The 23,258-nt window shown below is 33.7% G+C and overlaps 1 protein-coding gene across 16 annotated transcripts in view; it reads left to right on the top strand.

The window, feature by feature from the left end:
• The window catches only part of LOC138696415 (protein bric-a-brac 1-like), a 212,602-nt gene that overhangs the window by 105,775 nt on the left and 83,569 nt on the right, over positions 1-23,258 (top strand). The window contains exon 6 of one of the 16 annotated variants that reach the window (XM_069821376.1): positions 14,684-14,733. The exons of the other annotated variants lie outside the window; for them this stretch is intronic. Coding sequence (XP_069677477.1) covers positions 14,684-14,718 — 35 coding nt within the window. The 3' untranslated portion in view covers positions 14,719-14,733. Of the gene's footprint in view, positions 1-14,683; positions 14,734-23,258 lie in introns of those variants that run through there. 16 annotated transcript variants of the gene reach the window in all.

Genomic DNA, 23,258 nt, shown 5'->3' with positions numbered 1-23,258 from the left:
TGAAACGAAGAAAGAACGTATTGTTTGTTTGTGTTATGGTGTTAGTTGTAGGAAAATTGCAGAAGAGTCTGGAATTTCTAAATCAACAGTTTCAAACATTAGCAACAATAGGACCACAATATTATATGCATGGGAACAAAATTGCAGTTGGAAAAGAAAAAGAGTTCGCAAAAGTATTAATGACGAACTAAATGACAAAGTGTTTGAATACAGTAGTTCCTTAACATTATGTACAGTAATTTTCTTTCCATTGCATGCTAAGAAAAATTCTACATTCCTCTACCTTGGACACTCCATGAGATTGGACAATTTTTATCAAACCATACGAGTCCAGATTAGAAAGGTTTCACTATAGATATTTTTAATTTACTTGATTTTCATACTCAATACTGTTTCACTTTTCACTTCGTGTCTCCTTCTTAAATATGCTTCCCTGTTATTTCGACTACCCTCTTCATAATTTTGTTGATGGAACTTGGCATTCTGTGCACTGAGTGTGTTACAATAGAACTCTACCTGCTTCAAGTGCACGTGATCCTTAGCAGGATTTAACTTTATGGTTCCTGCCACTGGTGTCTTTCACATTCCAGTGTTCGTTGTTATTGTTGGCAAGTGTAACACAAAAACAAATAAGTTTGAAGATTAAATTGACTGCATTTAGTGATTTAGATAGGGGATTGATGCAGACTGAAGCCGCTTCTGTAACTTGAGTGCTAGCGCACTGGTCTTCTATCTAGATGGCCTAGGTTCTGTCCCCTGCCATGTCATAATTGAATTTGTGGTGGACAAAGTAGACATTACAGAGGATTTTTCTCGGGTTACTCCCATGCTCATCATTCCACCAACACACACTACTTTCCCTCATTTCATCTGTCATCTGTAATATGGTCTAGGTCTACTTTTAAGGATGGTTGTATATATTTTGTAAGCTGTACATACAAGAGAGATGCCTCTGAAGTTTTTACAATTTAATTTGTTCCATTTGTTATAAATGGGACAGATGACATTCTTACACCATTCCTGTGGTGTAACTTTCAGGTTCCACATTTGCAGTATCAATAAATTTATGTATTTGTTGTTTCAAGCTTATACACCTCTGAGGAGATACCATCAATTCCTACTGCCTTGTTTGATCTCAACTCCTGTATGAATGGACTAGTATCCAATAAATCACGTGATTCTACAATTATAATATACATCTAAATCAGTTAGTATATTCCCTAATCTATTATCAGGCAGTACACTGGGTTGCAAAACAGTTGAAGCTGCTATCGATTTGAAATATTGTGTTACGAGGACTTAGCTTAGGAAACAATAGAAATAGAGATACACAGGAGGCATTGCATATAAACGCTATTATTGCTCTGTTATCATATCATTCAGCTTGTTCGTGTATGTCTGAATGCAATAATTATACAAACACATCTGAACTGGCCTGAATTTTCTAAAGAGTTTTTATTCCATGCAAAGGAGTAATGTATAGTTAAATGTTTCAATTAGGTTCAATTTTCAGTTCTGTATTTGTATTTATAATAAAATTTTATATTTATGTTTACAGTAAAATTGATACTTTTTTTTTGCTAATAAAATATGAAAAAATAACTGGTCGTATATATCGATTGTAACAATGACAGCATCCATGGATAATAAGGAAGGCTTTAGAATACCGTATAAACTGTAGTTTCACTTTTTTGTGTAGTATTCTTATTAATGTAAAATAAAAGTATATATGAGTAATTTAAAATTAATTCATATTAAATAATAACGTGAACATGTTATAAAAGTCATATTTATATGTTTTTAAAAAACTGATCTCAGGAAAATAGCTTTTCACCTCACAATGTTTGCCAAAATCCTCGGAAAACAATATAATTTTGTATCGGCATTTCTTTTGCAGCTCAGTGTACATCTCACTTGACAATATGTGTCAGAGGAAAAACAATTGTTTGTATACATCTGAAGTCTGATTATTGTAATATGTAGCTAATCGGAGATGTATGCAATGGGGGGGGGGGGGAAGGTACTGTCCACCCTATCCCATTATCTCCTGGCCTAGTCTCATAAGTGGTGCTATGTTGGTATCACTTGTGAGGTTCAAACCTGTCTTTGGACAGGTGACTAAACATCAACAAGCATGTATGAGATTTAAAACCTTCTTTTATGCTCTTAATTCTCTTACTGATTTTAGCTCATTGTTTCTGAGATTCTCTTCTTTTTCCAATATCTTTGAGTTAAGATCTGCTCTTTTATTTTCCCTGCATATTTTATCTGCTTTCTTGCGCTTTGTTTCATATTCCATCTGCCTTGCTCTGGTTGGTCTGCATAAAAAGAGTCTATGTGCTTTATTTCTCTTCAGTTGCCTGATAGCACTCATCAAACCAATTCCTATTACTGTTATTTCTTGGTGTGTACCTGTAACACCTCCGTGACTTCTGGCACAATTTTCTTGATATTCTCCCAATTATTGTCTATATTATTTCCATCCTCTTCTTATTGTTTCCTTTAATCTTTCTTCCATTGTTTTTAAACACTTTCATTTTGTTGTTACTCTTGAAGTTGTCCCTGTTAAGTTTATCTTCGGGAAAAAACCTTCTCTTCCTGTTTATGTGGTACTTATATCTTGCCCTTACTGATATAATGGTCATATCCGCAGTTGACTCTTCTAAAGGATCTAACATACAATTTTTTCTGCGTGTCTCTTATTAATTACTAATTGGTCAATCTGGTGTAATGTTTCTGCCCCCAGTGAAATCCATACCTGCTTATATGTATCTTTTATGTGCGAACCCCGTTGACTTAATGACCATCTCTTTGCTACTGACAAACTCTGCTAGCTTCTGTCCATTGTCATTTGTAATTTCATGGAGGCTATGTTTTCCTATACTCCGAATGTAGATATCTTCCTGAGCAATCTGGGTGTTATGCTTTCCTGTGAATATCTTAACATCATTATTTGAAATTCTGTCATATGCTTCTTCCAAAGCTAGATAATATTCTTCTTTAATTGTGACTTCCTTCTCTTCTGTAGATGCATGTGTGTTCAAAATTATGACATTGAATAATCTAGTTTTAAACCTTAACATGCATATTCTTTCAATAATAGCCTTAAATTCTAGTATGTTACTTTTAACTCTATTATCCACTATGAAGGTACCCCTTGCTCATGGCTCATGTATCCCTCCTTTTTTTCCTGCTATAGAGCATTGTATGTGTGTTTATATTCAATATTGCTTTTCCATACCATTTCGTTTCTTGTATGGCACAGACATTTATGCGGTATTCTTCCAATTGCTGTATTAATCCTTGTAGTGCTCCAGGTTTGTACAGAGATCTAACATTTCAAGTTCCAATATTCATGTCTGTTTGTCTCAGCTGCAGTCATTTCCAGTTTGTCCTTCCTATTATCCAAGGTTTAGTTTGATGTTTCGAGACAATGGCTTTTATGATGTGAGGTCAACCTTCACTCCCAACTCCCAACCTGGAGGACCAGGTCTCCACATTTATGCCCTCTGGAGACAGGGTAGCTCCAGCATTGGGTGCCCATTTTAGTCGCCCTTTTACTACATGGGTTACATTGGGACTATTCCTTGAGCCAGTCGCCACACAGGGGCTTGTGTTTTATAGCCAAGCAACATTCAAAACATAGCACTTCCGTTCTCAATTTGTGCATCATGTCATTACTTAATTCCCACTCCACTCTGACAAGGAGAAGCATTTGGTTTCTGCGCACTTTGAAATGTATGTTGCCAGGCTATACTTCAGCACTTCCCGGAAAGAGACTTGCTGTATTTGTCTTGTCAATGGCACATAGTAGAGATAGGGTTAAGAAGTGTATTTGTTGCAAAGCTTGCATTATCTACATCTGGTACAGATGTACAAATCTTCAGGCAATTTAGAGATCAATGGCCAAAAATGGATGTAAAAAATTTCGAGAGTGGAGTTGCATATAAAATTGTGAAACAGTCTGTTCGTAACACTCGTGAGCAAATACTGCAGTTTTGTTTGAGATTTCTGGAACAAACACAGACTACAAAGAACTCCTGGAACACAAGGTTACGATTCTAGGTGAGGGGGACAATTCAACTCATGAAATTTATTTTCATTTCTCTGGTGCCTTCAATCTTGCCAGGTCAATATCAAAAGCAATATATACCTGAAAATATTCATGTTTCAGAAGCAATTCTATTTTAAACGTGCAAAAGAAAAAACACTTGTGGCCGGTTTGTCCAAGTATTGTTAGAACACTTAACGACTGTTAAACCTTCAACAGTTTGTTAAATACAGTTTTTCCATTTGTTTAACACCAGTTTGGCTTAACAGGTTCTTAACCAGTTGTTAACTTTAAATGTAGGATTTCAGGCTGTTAACTCATTTAACAAACAGTTAAACATGGCGGATAACACCACAGCTGTTCAGACAAAAGTTGTGAAAATAACATGTTATGTTTCTCTTTGAGGAATGTTTAGAGTAAGGGCCGGTTTCACCAAGCTTCAGTAAATCAGTCCAAATGAAACATTAACTAGTACTGAACATTAAAATATTTACACGAATACGTTTATATTATGTGCGCTGTCTCCGTAGACTTCAAGCCCAGCAGCTATATGTGCCTCGCCGCGCTAGTTACGTCATGACTCTCCGGTGGAGCAGTCAGTAGCGAGTTGGCTTGCTATCCCAGGGGCCCGTGTTCGATTCTCGACGGTAACAATTTTTTTTTATTAACGTAACTAATTTATATATATGTTACCTTTCTTCATTTTTTTAATTTTGTGTAGTGGAACGAATTATTTCGCAACTCTGGCTCCACTAGGATAATTTAAAAAACTCTTGGGAGATCAATTTTCTTCCCGAAATAAAACTAAGATAAACAAACAAATTAAAGAAAAATAATAGAAATACACATGTGGATCTAATACATTGTCCACATGCCACCGGTGTCTATCACTGCCTAGCATTTTCGGGGCATTGAGTCCACCAGATCGCGGAGATAGTTCTGGTCCTTAGCGAAATCTTTCCAGGTAGCCAGAACTTTATCCCAGAACTGATCTGGATGTTGAGGTGGGATGTCTCGATATTTGTCAATCCTTCTCTTTTTTCATGCTTTTCCGTGAACCGACTTTGAACGTTTATGGCGGTGTGCGCGGGGTGATTATCCTGCTGGAAAATTAAATTTCCATCGGAAAGAAAACTATTATAAATTCCAAGAATCCAGCTCTTTTGCTTCTGTTTTAAAGCCAGTGCAAACATATCTTATCGCTAGCTATAATATAATTCTAATAAATGAAAGTTAATATACCAATTAAGTTTTGTTATGTTTCAATTGCACATTATGTATTAATTTACTAATATTTCTTAGGTACCGGTATGTAGTTATAATAATCACTTTCATGTCTTAAAATAAAACTCAGTTGTATGTTACCTAGTTGACTAGTTTCAGCTTTGTCTCAGTCGTTTTTATGATATTCTAACCTATGATCAGTTTCTTCTAAAATTTTGAGTACCGGTACCACAATCTTCGTGACGCGGTATCTTTTGTGAATTTTTGTGTTATTCAAATTATCAAAATGATCGGTTTTTAAATGGTTAACATTATCTCCATTTGACTCTTAAATTTCGAGCAGTTCCAGATATAACAATTCTGCGTCGAAACGTTCCGCCATTTTATATTGCAACTAATGAATAATTAAAAATTTAAAGACGGAAATGTCTATCACTAAATTTAATTATAGTTTTACTGGTTCGTTAGGCTAAAGATGCTTGGTGAGATATAAAAATGATTTACTGAACCAGTAAATACATTAATGAATCATTAAAACCTTAATGAAGCTTTGTGAAACCGGCCATAAGTCTGGTAATATATAATTTAAAAGATATTTTGGAATATTAATATAGGGAAGATAATCTTTATAAGTCAACTGATTATCATACTGACGCTCATTTCGGTGCTGAGCTATTATCCATTTAATATTGAGGAAATGTATGATCTCGACGTGGCAAGAAATTGAAGTCAGATTTGAATATCCTACAAACAGAAATAGGCCACTTGTTCCAATTCACCAGCTACTATTAACTCTAGATTCTATGTTACTGGCTCTTCAACTATAGCTGATGTCAATAATGCTTCAAAATACGCAGTGAGTAAATAATAAAATGTTTCAGCAGCAATTGCTTCTTTAGGACGAAATTACATATAATTTATACATGGACCTGAATTAGAGAATTTTATATGATATGGAATTCTCCTCGGGGTTTTGTGTACAGTTGACTACACACACATTCGTGTAATTATTGTCACCTAGTGGTCATAATGCTGAGATTTTTCTAAACAGAAATTCATATTTAGCATTATAAAATATAACCATACTTATAATAATTATTATTATTCAATAGTAGTCAATGCAACTTTCATTTATCAACTCTCTGTACTGTATGAATCATGGCTACTGTAACAGGTTACTATTTTATACATGTTTCATGACTTACTCTACAGTACAGAATTTAAATAATAATATCAGCCAATAAGAAGTTGTCTTACATATGCAAAATCATTACCGACTGCTGTTGAGTAGTTAGAATAGTATTAACGACAGTTAAAGTTAAGTGTTGGTTATTTTAAACAAAATTGTGTTGGAAAAATGGAAAACATCTTAACAAAACATTAAAAATAAACCAGCTGTTAATTTAACATTTGTTAAGCCAAATTAAACATTACTTGGAAAAACTGGCCATTAGAGATTTTTTTTTTTGTATTGTATGTTGTATGGCATAAAATTTTTTGGATTCAGACTCTAAATTATACTGGGAAGCTAGAAGGTGAATGGAGAACTTCCAAGTGCCTGGGCAATAGATACTACTGCTGCTGCTGCTATGTTGAAGCTTTGTTCATGTGTCCAAATGCCGTGGAAGCATAATTTAAGTGACATTTATTTCTTAAAGCATTGGCAACAAATTTATCCCGACAATAAAGTTTCCTACAAGGCTTTGAAAAAGTTCTGTGGCCATTTGTGGTACTTGACTCCCGAGTTAGTAATTACATTTCTTTCCAATGCCCGTGTATCCAAAGAAATTGAACTGAAAATGTCTTAGTAGCTACATTTCTTTCCAATGTTCATGTACGCAAGGAAATAGAACTGAAAATGGTTGAATATAGGAAACCTCCTGATCTCGTAGAGAGCATCAATAAGAATAAAAATATATATTCATTGAGAAGAATGTAAAGAAAGTAGTATCAGACTTAAGTCAGTTCATTACATCTGGTACCAGGAACATTTTTTTTTTTTTTTCTTCCCAAGGTTTGAAGTGTCTGATGCATTTCTGAATATGCATTCTGGTAAGTGGGGAAACAGATGCTCAGTAAAAGCAACCTTTCCATATCTTCTCAGAGTTACTTGTAACAAATGATGCGGCAGAGCATGGTTTAAAAGTAATATAGGAATACATCATCATGACCAAGGATGAAGAAGAGAAACAGTTCCTGTTATAGGTGATAAATGAGTACCACTTTAAGTTTCAGGAGAGCAGGAAGGAGACACTTCTGAACCTTACATTAACCTAGGTAACAAGTTATTTCTTAGTATTGTTTCAGTGATGCAGTTTACAATTTAGTTCGATAGATTATTGGATTTCATTATTTCTAGCCCTATTTGGTATTGGACATTTTTGTAAATTCACTTACCTTGTTAATTCTATTGTTTTAAATTTCAAGGCAAATACATTCCTTCATCCTGGAACATAAATAAGTACCTTACTTACAGCTTTTAAGGAACCCAGAGGTTTATTGCTGCCCTCACATAAACCCACCATCGGTCCCTATCCTGAGGAAGATTAATTCAGTCTCTACAATCATATTCCACCTCCCTCAAATCCATTTTAATATTATCCTCCCATCTATGTCTTGGCCTCCCTAAAAGTCTTTCTCCCTTCGCCTCCCAATGAACACTATGTATGCATTTCTGGATTCGCCTATACGTGCAACATGCCCTGCCCATCTCAAATGTCTGGATTTAATGCTACTAATTATGTCAGGTGAAGAATACAATGCGTGCAGTTTTGCATTGTGTAACTTTCTCCATTCTCCTGTAACTTCATTCCTTTAGCCCCAAATATATTCCTAAGCACCTTATACTCAAACACCCTTAACCTCTGTTCCTCTCTGAAAGTGAGAGTCCAAGTTTCACAACCATACAGAACAACTGATAATATAACTGCTTTATAAAATCAAACTTTCAGTTTTTTTGATAGGAGACAGGACGACAAAAACTTCTCAACTGAATAATAACAGGCAATTGCCATATTTGTTCTGCATTTAATTTCCTCTTGAGTGTCATTTATATTTGTTACTGTTGCTCCAAGATATTTGAATTTTTTCACCTCTTGAAAGGATAAATTTACAATTTTTATATATCCATTTCGTGCTATGATCTGGTCACGAGACATAATCATATGCATTGTCTTTTCAGGATTTACTTCCAAACCTATCTATTTATTTGCTTCAAATAAAATTTCCATGTTTTCCCTAATAGTTCGTGGATTTTCTTTTAACATATTCACATCATCCGCATAGACAAGCATCCAAACCCTTTCTGTTATCCTGGACTTTTCTAAAGCCGTATTCTAGAGCAAAGTTAGAAAGTAAAGATGATAGTGCATCTCCTTGCTTTAGCCTGCAGTTAATTGGAAAAGCATCCAATAGAAACTGGCCTGTACAGACTCTGCTGTATGTTTCGCTGAGCTGTATTTTAATTAATCAAACTAGTTTTTTTGGGAATACCAAATTTAGTAAGAATATCATATAAAACTTCTATCTCAACTGAGTCATATGCCTTTTTTAAATACATGAATAACTGATGTTCTATACCCTTATACTCCCATTTATTTATTTAACTCTGCCAGGTTTAATAAATCATTATTATTATTATTTTTTTCTGCAGTATCTATCGAATACAAAATATCATACCAATAGTTGATCTATACACCTGAAACCACACTGATGATCCCCAATAATTTCATTTACATGAGTTATTCCATGTCAAATCGAACACCTACGAAACATGACAACTTAGTATTTGTTCCAATTTTTTTTATATATTCTATTGATTAAATTAAATAACCCATGTGTAATTTTTTCGGACTGACACAATTATTTAGTCATTTATTAAATGTTACTTTTTCCGTAAATTAGGGTGCAATGTATTATGAAAATGGTTATACTGAAGATTCTATAAATCGTAGAAATTCCGTGCAATAATAGCATTATTATATACTAATTTTTAGTGTTCAATCAAAACATAAAATAGACCCCTTTTGGGGGTTATATTTTTAAAATACGTTTTTATATATCAGGGGCCTACTTCTAAAAAGGGGAAAAAAAATATCATTACATTCTTTAAAATGTTTTATGTAGAACTGCGTTGGTATTAGAATGCTATTCGAATAAGAAGTCCCTGTGCAAATAATTTACTGATGGTGTGTTCGGGTCGGATTGAGTGAGACTGCGTGCCGGAGCATACAGCTGCGATAGCCGCAGCGAGAGGGAGTAATACATTATCAATGGTATGGTATTACTGTACGTAAATAAATAGATAACTTTTAGTTCTAAAACTACGTAATGACCATTCAACACTTAGCAGTCTCCCTTTAATTTATCTAACAATAATTACTAAGTCTTTCAGAGTAGATATCGTGTTGTGTGCATGTGAGTCATTCCACGTCAAATCAAGCACTTGTATACGAAACGTGACTATTTAGTATTTGCTTAAATCTTCTAAAATATGTTCTGCAGATCAAAATAAGAGGTCTGTAATTTTTTCTGGGATCATACTTTAATATTTTACTATTTATACTCTTTTAATTATATGACAAATTCATGCGCAGCACAGTATGAAAATGCTCATTGTTAAGATTCTATGCATCATAGACGTTGAGTGTTGGTGTCATCTGAAATGGGAACAAATGGAATATTATATTAATTGATTTATTGATGGTTGTTTTAGAGGGTCACTTTTTAAACAATTATTTTTTTATAACAACTTACTTTAAAAATGCAAACAAATAATTATAATCTATTACATTTTACATAGAACTACACTAATTTCAAATTGCTTTCGAGTAAGAAATAATTTTAAAAATAATATATTGAAGATGTGTGAGAGCTTAGTGATGATTGAAAATCGCCAATAAAGAAGAGAAAATTATCTAAAAAAAAATATCCAAAACAAAAAATGCAGAAAGTTACAGATACACTTAAACATAAAATATTTCATATCACAGAAGACACAACTTCAGCTGAAAATTCAAATAATTCCGATATAATACAGAAACTGATAGACTTCTTCCATGAAACAGACAGAAATCTCAAAATAAAATGTTAACAATTTTTTAAAGTTGGTCAATCAGTAAAATTCAATAGCATTTTAATATCACCACTCACATGATACGATACATGATACAAGTAGGAGCAGAAAAGGTGATTTTGGCTACTCCTAATCCTAAATCGGGAAAAAGTTTGGGAACATTTATAGTAGAGAAGATTGTTCAATTTTATAATTTTGATGATGTGAGAAGGGTTATGGCTGACAAAAAGAATTGTGTTTCAGTTAAAGAAGATGGAAAGAGAGTTCACAAACAGAAAAGATTAATATTATGTAATCTTAAGAAAACTTACCAGTGTTTCAAAGAGCAATATCCGTATATCAAAATAGGGTTTTCAAAAATTTTCAAACTCAGACCAAAGGAATGTGTACTCCCTGGAACAAATAGCACACACTCAGTTTGTGTCTATGTTCATCATGAAAATGTTAAATTAATGCTTGATGGAATTAATATTATTTTTAATATTCTTTTTAAATTTTTACCATTAGTGAATACAAATAACATAGCCATATTTTCTACTCAAGGTACCAACAAGCAAAAGTGATATGAGGTATTTTACAACTTCATTCTTTTGTTCCACTGACAAAATCTCAGGCCATAATAAAGATCTATTCACTTCAAAGTGAGAGTAAAGTGGTGGACAGTAAATAGAATTTGTTGTAGGTGATTAGTTTTAAAAGTGCAGTGTTGTGTAAACTATAGTTATCATTCTTACAAGTGTATATATTACAAAAACAGTATTTAAATACAGTACTATATTACATAAAATACGTGAAAGAGTGATATGCTGACCGCAAACAGTGTAAAGTGGTCACATGACTCATCCAGAGCTGCACCTGCACATCATCTTGCAGCAGTACTTATGCAGCCCGTGAACTCAAGACGCGCAGCTTGGTGAATCATTTAATTATTCTTCAACGGCTCAGAGTAGCATTCTGATTTTTTTTAAGGGAGGTTAAAATAATTTCAAGGTATTTAAGGATTTTTTTCTGTAATTTTAAAGTAAGCCGCTTCCATTAAAACATATTTTTGTGTGTTTAAATGTTTTTTAAAACAAAGTTAACAAACCTATATTTTTATATTATTATGCAAAGAACAAAGTATGTATTGTCACCTTCAAATTGAGACAAAGAGCAAATCTCTGTGGAGATAATCACGTTCAACAATTATGATGCGCGAACTATTTCAGAATCTTTGATAACACATATCAACTACAATAATCGATATAGACAACAATAACAAAACACGTATTTATTTTTTCAATCCATAGAATGTGTAAAATTTGTTTTATCTAAATCAGAGACATGAAAGTCAATTCGAGGTTAAATTTGTGCAATTTGACGTGGAATGACTCACATATGGAGTTAATCTTCTCAAAAGAATATTGGACAAAATTTTGTACATCAGCAAAAGTGATATTCCTCGAAAGTTACTACAGTTAGTCTTGTCCCCCTTCTTAAAAATAGGTAGAATTATAGACTCCTTCCATTGTTCTGGTACAAGTTCCTTTTCCCAAATAGCATGTACAAGGTTATAAATTTTGCTAGATAATGCGTTTCCACCCTCTTGTATTAATTCTGCTGGAATTTTATCAATACCTGGATACTTGTAATTTTTCAGTTTTTCTATCACAATTTCAACTTCAGAAAATGTGGGTTCGGGTATAAATGCTCAGCAATTTGTATTTGAATTTCGTCCCAATCATTTCTATTTGTCCTATGTAATTTAGTAGTTGCCCAAAATAGTTTTTCCCATCTGTTTAGGATTGAGTGAGAGTCTGCAAGTAAGTCACCATTCTCATCCTTAATCAGGTTTATTTTTGCCTGATGTCCATTCTTAAATTCCTTTGGAGATTTATATAAGGGCATAATGTTTTTATTCTCACTATTTGTTTCTACCTTATTCAGTTTTTTCTTCAAGTAATTTCTCTTTTTATTCCTAAATGTGCGACTTGCTTCCCATCTTTGATTGAAATAATTATCTCTATTCACTTCAACTGGATCCTGTAAGAATTTCAATTTTTCCTGTTTCCTCCTTTCTACTATCATGGAACAATCTATGCTCTGCTCGACTATAATTTTAGTATCTCGGATATTCTCCCACACGCTATTAACATCTAACTCTTCCTCAACTTCGTCAGAACTTGCTAAAGCAGCAAACTATTTGAAATTTCGATCTGATAATGTTGCTTAGTTTCCTTGTTCTTTAATTTCGGAATATTGAATCTTCTGATACTAACTTGTTGTCCTACTTGCGTGGCTACTGATAGTCTTTCTCTTAGTTCTCCATTTACTAAATAATGGTCAGAATTACAGTCTGCCCCCCTGAAGGTTTGAATGTCTACTATACTAATATGTCTTCGTTTATCTATCAAGATGTGATCTATGTGGTTGTGTGTCAATCCATCTGGAGAAGCCAAGTATATTTATGTATGTATATCCATATGGAGAATGTTGTACTTTCGGTAATTCAATTTTTTTAATGTGCCAAAGTTGACCAACCTAACTTCATTATCATTACTAGTTACGTGTAGGCTCTCTTTTCCAAAAAAATATCCTCCTGTGCTGTTTTAGCATTGAAATCCGTCAATAAAATTTTCATGTGATATCTAGATTTAACTGGGCTAAAGTATGTTCCAATTCCTCATAGAAGCTATCCTTTATATGGTCATCTTTCTCTTCTGTAGGGGCATGAGCATTTATAACTGATATCGCACCTTCTACCCTTAAGTACTAAATACAATAATCTGTCACTGATAAATTAAACCTTTTTTACTGTTGATTTTATTCTTTTATGAATAAAGAATCCTGTTCCTAATTTGTGATTATTGTTTCCTTCCCTATAATACAACAAGTAATCTCCTATTTGTGATATACCATTACCATCTAACCTAACCTCCTGTACTCCCACAAAGTGTATTCTGTATCTAGCTAGTTCTTTTGCTACTAATGTTACCCTTTCTGTTTTTTATAGACTTGTAACATTTCAAGTACTAAATCTAATAACCTTATTCCTTTGTTGTGGTCGTGCCAGAGAATGAGTCCCATTGTGAGACTTATTTTGGGGTTTTGTAACAAGCTTTTTTTTATGGTAATGGTTGTTAGCCCTTCGCCCAACCCCCAAGGTGGAGGATCACCCCTCATTGGCTGTCCATGACTGCTTATTCAATATATTCGCAGCTACCTTCCATATCTAGAGGCCGTCTCCTCTATCCGCAACCTGAGGATGCGTCATGCTGTAGTGATAGGGACCCACAATACATGGAAATAAGTACGTTAGGTGATGTATTTAAATTTTAGTGTTGTGTTCGGAAGTAAGATTGATCAAGTAACAAAGTTATACAAGGGTCATACTGAAAGTCATGAACAACCCATAATAAAAATTTTTATTTTTTAGACAAACCAGGTACTTCTTCTTAATCTACAGACTTTTCTGTTACTTTTCAACATAGTCTCCATTTCTTTGCACACATTTTTCCCACGTTCTGTAAGTTTGAATATTCCCTTGCTGTAGAAGTTTGTTTCATCTTTCCGAAGACACTGACGCACTGCTTTGCAGATGTCCTCCAGCACCTCATAGAGTTGGCCTCACAGCTGCTCCTTTACAAAATCAAAAAGATGGCAGTCGGAGGGTTCCAAGTCGGGACTGTAGGAAAATTGCAGAAGAGTTTCACACCCAAATGTTCTGATTTTCTCTCCGGTGACATGATCAGTGTGAGGCCATGTGTTATGTGTTGTAGGTTGATATTCTTTCCAGGGTGTTTCTCGCGCAATGCATGACGGAGCTTCAAAACTGTCTGAATATAGCGGATAGCATTTATGGTCTGCTCAGGTTCAAGAAATTCAACAAAATGCAACCCAGAACTCATCACCTCTTTCCTTGTTGCATTCTGTGGAGACAGTTCGAGGGCGATCGCTATGAGACTCATCTTGGATGCTCATGTTCCCATCTCCGAAATGTTTCACCCATCTCCTAACACTGCTGGCACCCATGCACACACTTCCGTATGCACGCTAAAGTCTGAGGTGAATTTCAGCAGCAGATTTTTCTTCTTTAACAAGGAATTTAATGACAGTATGCTGTCGAAATGAACCATCGTTGTCGACCATTTTGCAAACATTGCCTGTGGTCACATCATAGAAGTTAACGACATCAGAATATGTCAATACATAGTGTAAAGTCTGTAGATTATGATTATTATAATCATTTTTGTTACATTGTTGAAATTGAAATTATAGCAATGTGTTGCTCATGACTTTCAGTACGACCCTCTGTACATGTAAACTAAAATAAATAATTATCTTCATATTTCCAGGTCTTTGGAGCACTGTTAAACTCATCCGTATTTGATGAATTTTATTACATCTCAGTTTCATGATAAATATAACTATTTTAAGGGGTGCGAGTCAGTGGATCACTAATTCAGAAAATATGGCCACCGTAATATGTATATTTTCTTGTCAAAAATTGCTGAAGCCTGAAATAATTAACTATAATTTTCTATGTAATCAAATGAGATGCACACCTGGCAGTGTCTCATTTTAAAGCTCTTTTAATGGGCTTTAATTTGATGAGTAACATGGCAGATTTACAATGTACTAAACATTTTTCTAAAAAATAAAATAACATTTAAAATACAATTTTCTCTGTACTTTATTTTCATTTAAAAAGTCACAAAACTACTTTATATTGCGATCTTACAAGTTGCAAAGTTTCATTTTGGGATCGTGGGATCAGATGATGTAAGAAAGAATAGCCAACATATCCAATCTAGCCTTTGATGAAAGTCTTTAGACAAATCTAGCTGACTTATTAACATCAGATTTAAACAGTATGATACTGGTTAATATAAATTCTGTTTTAAATATGTGACAACTAGAAATAAATAAGTAAATACAAATTTTAATTGAAGAGACAAAATATATCTTTTATCAGCTTATTCCGGAATGTTAACTTAGTATTTGACTGATATCCCGGAGATGGTGTTACTGCTGATTCAAGTCTGTCGGTCGTCTCTATAGTGCAGGAAGTGGTTCATGACCTTAGCAGTCTTCTTTTCATTTTCAGGTAGAATGTAAGCCTGACAAGTTGGCTGGTAAAGATTAACTTTGAAAAATAGCCTACATCAGCAGAGAGCTAATTAAAAAAATGAAATGGTCCTGAGGGTGAAGAAATGTAACTTTCGTGTCATTTTCATTTCCATTTTTTCCTCCAAAACATACCTCATCCACTATCCTGCCATTTTATATAGAAATTACATAACCATTCAGTTCATCAAAGTCTAACATTTTTCCATGAGGGACGACTGAATATCTAGTTGATAATTAGGCAAAGGCATAAACTTTTGTTCCACACGTTAAGGGAATGAAAGTGTGGAGCTTTTGAATTTTTGGAATTGCCATAATCTTACTGAATTGTAGTGCCAGCTTTCATTCTTTTTCTATGTACTCTTCTTGCGTTAATTAAAGCAAACTAGTCATTTGTATTACATACTAATTAGAATGCAATTTTAAGTGCTATTTAATGCCGTACTTTAGTAATGATTATGGTGATGAAAATTAGTATGATGATGAAGATAATAAATTTAGAGGTTGAATTATATCTCGTAGGAAAATCTAAAAATGCTAATAGAAATAATTGCTATTTTGTTTTTGGTCATAATGCTAAATTTGATTTCAAATTAATGATGTCCTGGAGATTCACATTGTGAAGGTTCTGAAGGTCAGCATGTGCAGAGCACAGCAATGAGGGCCGCACCTTCTTTTTGAACTTTGGGCTGGGCACTATGTATGAGTGTGTAAAGGACTGTGTAACAAGTATGAAGTATTGCCTGTGATTCTGTGCATGCAGACAGTGTACACCACCGCTGTTATAGTAAACTAATGAGTAAGACAACTTTAAATTAATTTGACAATGACAGCTTGATATGGAGAAGTTTGGTCACATATTATTGTTATTGATACCACATATCAGTACACGTACATGGTAATACTGGGGCCAAGTCCTTATGCCACTCCACATAATTATAGAGTATTCTTGTTTCAGACTCGATACTTTTTTGCTGAAAGTAGAATATAAAATAGTGCTGTGAGAAAGTAGGATTCATTCCCGTACACTTTCGATTCTAATAAAAAAACCTTCGAGGGTAAGAAATTGCTATCAAAGCAACTTTGTCAAATTTGAAAGTTACATTTGAAGTCCAACATATTATCTCGTATAAACATTTCATGAAGTAGCTCATGTTAATCCAATTCACAACCATTTTTAAGCTGTTTATTGATTTAAGTAAAATAAAAGGAAACAATCTATAAATGTTTGACTAAGTATGGAAGTAAATGATACGTTTTTTCGTGGATACATTTCGCTTTCTTTAATGTATGTATGTGGTTATCAGAGATATTTTTAGTGTTCTATTGAATAGCTGAAAGAAATTGAGGTATTTGAAAATTACATTTTATGAAAGCATAATGTGAACTGCGAGACTAAAACTGATTTTATATTAATTATCTTCGACAGTGCAGTTGACCAAGGAAGAAGCTTAGTGGTCATGCAATGACATTATTTGCCATTTGTTTCACTGAGCTACACACTTGAAGTCTATTTGCAAAATTGCTAAACTTTTGAAATTTTGCTCCAACTTTTGAAAGTACCATTATAATCTGATTTGCACAAGTTTATTGCCTAGTGCTTTCATAGTGTTAGAATGATACTATTCATGAAAATTTGCCATTATTTTTCTCCATAACTAATGGGAGCAATAACTGAAATCAATGTTAGTCCTCTGAATTTCATGTTGATAGAGATGGAAAGTAGGTAATGGGTCAAGCATTCGTACAATTAAAAAATATCCATTGTGATCTTATACATCCAGGAAAAGTGTGATAGCTGTCTCGAAGTTTCTTTTTGTTGCGCCCTATTATGTTGCCTATTGAAACAAACCGTAAAAAGCACATTTTTATTTTTGTTTGTTACTGCTTATGAGACAAATTGACCAGCTTGTTACTAGGATATGTAGTTGTAATTTCCACACATTGTAAGTACTTCATTAGTTTATAACACTTCTCTCATATTCCAGAAGGCAATTTAATTGTGTTTCGTTGGTACATAGTTATTTCATTATTAATTAAAATTAAGATATTGTTGCTGAGTGAACTTTGTCAGTAACTGTCTTGTCCTTCAAAATCAGTACGATGTATAAAAAAAATTGCATTGTTAATATAGGCCTATAAATAATTTTCTCCTGCAAAGTAATGATAATGCATTGGAATGGCTCCTCATGCTTGCTGTATTGTATTTATACACTGAATTTATGTACATTTGAGATGAATGATAATTATTGTTATAAAAGATTACTTTCTTTGAATAAGTAATACTACTGTTCTTGAATAATTTTTATAGAGTTACATCTCACATGTACTCTCTCTATATATTTATATATGTACTTACATTGTTTGCCATAAAGGAGCATATTGGAAGACCATACTTCAGAATAATGAGCAGTTGAAGTATTGTCTTTCAGTTTCTGCTGCATTTGTCACTGCGCTGAATATAAACACATGTGAAGATAGGGGTGTAGGCAGGCGTCGAGTTAAGGTGTGCGTTGCCAAGGGCTGTTCTCTATATGTTGCCGACAATCAGTAATGTTCCCTGACAGGTAGTGGTTGAGGGTGCTACTTATTGTTTTCAAAGTGTTTTCTTGTGAGGGAAAGCAATGTTTGACTTACTGGTGAGGGGGGACTGCTTGCAGGGAACTTTACCAACCAAGTCCCACCGCCCGTCACTATGTGGTGTAGCTAAACACACAAGAATTGAGATTGGTTGGTCCACATTGCAGTATAATTTCTCAGAGATAGATTAAAACATTGATTCTAGAGAATACAGCTTTCATGTTAGTAAATCAGAGATAGATTGAAACTTTGATTCTAGAGAATATAGCTTTCATGTTAGTAAATTACGGTCTTTGCTCTCTTGTTGTTCAGGCTACTTACAACCAGCTTTCTATAAGAATTTGTGTTTGTTTATAAATTTTAATTCTTCAGCAACATAATCGCCCTTCTACATTGTTATCTGTACAGTATTATAATAAAATATTTCAAATTTTCGTTTATGATTCCTCTGGAAATGTGTCTCTCTAGAGTTTGGAGATCTCTCATGAATTGAATATGCTGCAGAGTTATTTTTATGGAGATATATATATATATATATAAAATTGGTTGACATTTTGAAATTGCGTTCTTAAGTTCGTTTGTAAATTAACTAATTGAAGATCAGATGTGAACTCTACGAAATGTTTTAAGGAGCATGTACTGTAAACTATAGAAATACTGATTTCCTGTGACAAATGGAAAATCTTAATTTGAATTTAAGAGAAACTCAAGATTTCCAATTTACTAAAGATGTTATTATTTGTCCAACAGAATAATATGTTCTCCTCAAATATTAATTGTCAAGATTTCTAGCTTAATTATAAGCAATTGAACACTTGCCATATACATTTAGGTGGCTATGATAATTTGGCGAATATTTACCAATGAGATATAATAATAAAATGTAAAGCGCCCAATGGGCAAAAGTCCATATGACTCTAGTCTAGAAGGATTTACCAATGAGATACTTACCTGATTAATGAAGTGGCACAGACTCTTTCGATTCTTGAATATAACCACCTCTGGTTTCAGTTATAAAACAAAATGGTATGACGTTTAATAAACAAAGATTAGACCAAAATAATACCTGAATATTGGTATCATCTTTTTGATGAAGCTTTTTTTCTCTTGGAACTTGTATTACGTTCATTTAATCTGGATAGTAACATATTTCGAAGAAATTTACATATTTATGCAACTGGTCAGTGCCTAAAACTTAAGCCAAAGACGTAGACACAAAATGTTAGTGTATAAATTGAAAGTTTTAAGCCTGGATTTATTATGTGATGACCTGCAAGTCTTTTCTGCTCACAAGATTGCTTTAACTGACCCATCAATTAGAATTTGAAAATTATTGTTATTTCAAATGTGTGAAGAGGAAGGCCTATTTAATTACGTACACATATTTCCTCAATTATAACTTATTTTGACTTTGTCTATCTGAGTACAGACAGCAGTTATCAGTACTGTGGCATTTGGTCATTTTTTCAATTCTAGACTTCACCCAAAATGTCTTGACAGACTCCATAAACCTACATTTAGTGAAAGTGGCATGTTGTTCTGTAGTAAATTTACAAAATCATCATAATGGTACTTGATGTGTATGTAAATTTGACAGACGTACTGCCTTTATTATCTGTAACATGAGTAAAAAATTGAACATGCATTCAAAAATCGGTCTTTGCATTAGCACTTGTTCTACGAACATAATCAACCTGCACCATGAGCTTAGTCTGTCATACATCCAACAGTTGAAAAGGATTACATACATTATAATTTTGTCTCTTTATTACCTGCTACATAATATATTATTAGTTCTAGTTAGTCACCATTATGCCACATGCGACATTTTACACAATGGTAGGAAAGCTGTTAAAGCAGTTTATTCTTAAAATTTTATATTGGGATCAGAGTCGAAATTAATACACTGTGCAGACTCCAGATTTGGTAAAAATTACTTTCGACTTCAGTTCTCCAACCCATGCAATTGTTGTTAGGGACCGTATTTTCCGGCAATAGTGATATGCGCGAAATTTTCCACAATTACTTTCATTGTTACATTTATTCTTCCAGGTACCTAAAATGTCATATTTAAGCAAAATAAACTCTCGAAATAACGCGGAATTTGGATCGTAGTTCGAAATGTGTCAGTAACCATGAAACATATTCCATCTATCGCAAAAACCCGAAATATGCACCAAAATTTTATTGAATATTGTTTAAAGACATGGGAGTTTGTGACTTTCGTTTCAGTTAATTTGCCAGTCTCTTGTATTTTTCCATGAATATTTTACATTCACACTTACTATCTGTAAGGATTTCGAAAAAAGATCGACTTCTGTAGAGATTTTGGGAGGACTAGTAGAGAACCACAGTGAATTTGGTGTGAATTATTTTCAGACAGTTTGGTTCACTAGTCTAATATGGACAGTGAGAGAGACTTTGCTGTGTCCATGAAAACACTCACTGACTGTCGCACAAATCTTCGTGCGGACAGTGTAGAAACTGTAGTTCATACAGGGTGAACCATCCAGGGCTAGACTCCTACCGCACTCAACGGCGGCTGATTCATATGTAATGATGCTACCATATGCAGAGGATTCTTTTCGCGCCTTTGCAGTTAGTATTCGTTAATGACGTATTTACCGAATTCACAATTCATGTTCGAACTGACGTCCTTGTGATATCCAGGAATCTGCACCTCTCCTGAAGATATGTCCAGCAACTCTCCACAGTTTGTTCTCCGAAATAGCTCGAATTTCATGCAGAATATTTTGAGTTCAAGTAAATGTGGGTTATTCTCGTAAACTTTACTTCTAACCACTGAGGTGGAACCATGCATCGTCACTATAAAAAAATAAGGTGGGGTCAATTAGTCCATCATACACTGACTGTTGGAACCACATGCAGAACATAAGTCTGCTCTGATAATCGAATTCCGTTAAACTCTGAACTACACGAATTTTATAAGCTTTTAATTTTAATTGTTTCGTACCTCTTATCACTGAAGACTGTGACACACCTAACTGCTGAGGTACACAGCAGGATGATGTTATAGGACTTCTATCGGTGACCAATTTCATCTAACTTCTCCTCAGTGAGAACATGCTTCTCAAATGTTCGTTTCTTACTCCAATAGTGATCCAATTGTACCAAATTTCTTCACTTAATTGTAAATTATTGCTTTAGAAGGCTCTGACGAATCAGGGAATGACTGACGGAAGTTTGTTACAACTGTCCTCCAAGATTCGTATTGCACAGAGTTGTCGGAAATAAACACTCGTTGTTCAAGGCTACATTTCATATTTTAAAGGACACTACTGCACTCTAAATGTACGGTATACAGCTGCACTCTCACTGTGTGAACGTGTTTACGTAACTAAACACGAAATATACGCGAGCAAGAGATCTGATCACTGTGATGGCGCAGCAGTTACTAGGCATACGACTTTTTGCTGACCCCGGCCTAGACCTGGCAGACTCACTGTGTATTTTAGTGATGCTGATGTGATATTTGTAAGCAAAAATAAATAAAAAGTAACAGTCTATTTTATACTAAACATAACATAATACGTTTGACAGCTTACTTCAGAAATACCAAAATAGTGTAAGTTTAACACCAAAATCAACTATTTTATTTCACCAAAAAATACGATTATTGTTAAGATACCATAGGATTGTAGCTCTTCTATGTAATATTAGAAATTGTTTTTATAATTCAGTGAAAATGTTTGCAATGCATTCATTTTTCAGCAGTGAAGTGCGTTAAAAAATTAATTTCGTTATACATACTGTATATCATCTTAATATTTATTATTTATTTTAGCCAAAAATTGACTTCCTCTCGTTTTGTGACTGCTCATCAGAAATTACTGACTGAATTTGATAAGTTATTTCTCCTAGTGTTCCGAAATAAATATTGGTCCTTATTTACATTAGACACAGTAACATCAGTATAATTAACTCGCTGAGAGCAGTTATATGTACTTTATTAAACATATACCAAATGTTAGGAGGATTAATCTGTGCGAAACAATGGAAAATGAATATTTCTGAAAATTTTTTAGTTGTGCGTAAATTGATTTAATTCCAAAATTTCGTATTTTCATCCATATTTTGTTATTTTTCTTTTGTGTTGGTTTACTTATGTGGTTGTTACTAATTGTTTATGAGATCTTGGGTTTATTTCCTGGGTTTTAATTAAGTAATTCTGAGTAACACATTCAAATTTTTTGATCATCTTTTCATACTGCTATCTTTGCGAAACATAATGCAGAATGAAAATTTCTTTAGTTGTGCGTAAATTGATTTGATTCCAAAATGTCGTGTTTTGTTATTTTTCTTTTGTGTTGGTTTACTTACGTGGTTGTTACTAATTGTTTATGAGATCTTGGGTTTATTTCCTAGATTTTAATTAAGTACTCCTGAGTAACACATTTAATCTTCTTTTCCTACTGCTGGATCTTAATTGTACTGGAATTCTATGAATGTTCTGCAGTCTTGGATATATTGTTACAAAATTCTTGGATACTTCTTACGTCTCACGACTCTTCGTTCAGTCCAAACTATTGATAGCAGTATTGTTAGTAATGGTTTTCATATGTGAATCAAGTAGGTTGTGTAATTTAGGAGGTATATGGCACTAGTTTACATTTCTGTCGGTTGCATTTCCTGAGTTTATCCATTATTGTCTTAGGTTAGTGAATTATTTTGAGATTGTATACATAGTTAAGTAATGGGTCCAAATCCTTGCTTTTATATTATACGCTTCATATGAAATACTATATTTTCAGTTAGTTTAATGTGTAAAGCATTTGATCTTGCACATGTCTTGAATTGTTTTTGAAATAGTGACCATATCTTGTGACTAAACACTCTTGAATGTAGACGTCTGTAGATGGAGTTTTTGTTAATGGCAAGACACAAAAAAGGAAGTTATTTTCTTCCTCACTTCTCTGCTTTGATCAGAAGACTATACTGCATCATTGTTTTGTCACTTCAAATTTTGTCTTTCATATTCTTCTTTGCTTTGCCTGGCTTCGTTCATTTGGATGCCATATATTTTTGTGAAGTCCTCAGGAGTTATCATATGAAATCATTTGAAAACCTACACATATAATGAAATGCCTGAGTTAAATACACAGTTCCACTTCATGATAATTTTGTGTATAAAACAAGGAGAAAAGTGAAAGCAGGTAATGGTAATAGGTTACATAAATCAAATTTTTCAAAACTGGTAACTGC

The sequence above is a fragment of the Periplaneta americana genome, chromosome 3 (genome assembly GCF_040183065.1).
Source record: "Periplaneta americana isolate PAMFEO1 chromosome 3, P.americana_PAMFEO1_priV1, whole genome shotgun sequence".
NCBI classification, from domain to species: domain Eukaryota; kingdom Metazoa; phylum Arthropoda; class Insecta; order Blattodea; family Blattidae; genus Periplaneta; species Periplaneta americana.
Note: the sequence above shows the minus strand (reverse complement) of the source record. Positions and strands in the feature narration are given on the sequence as shown.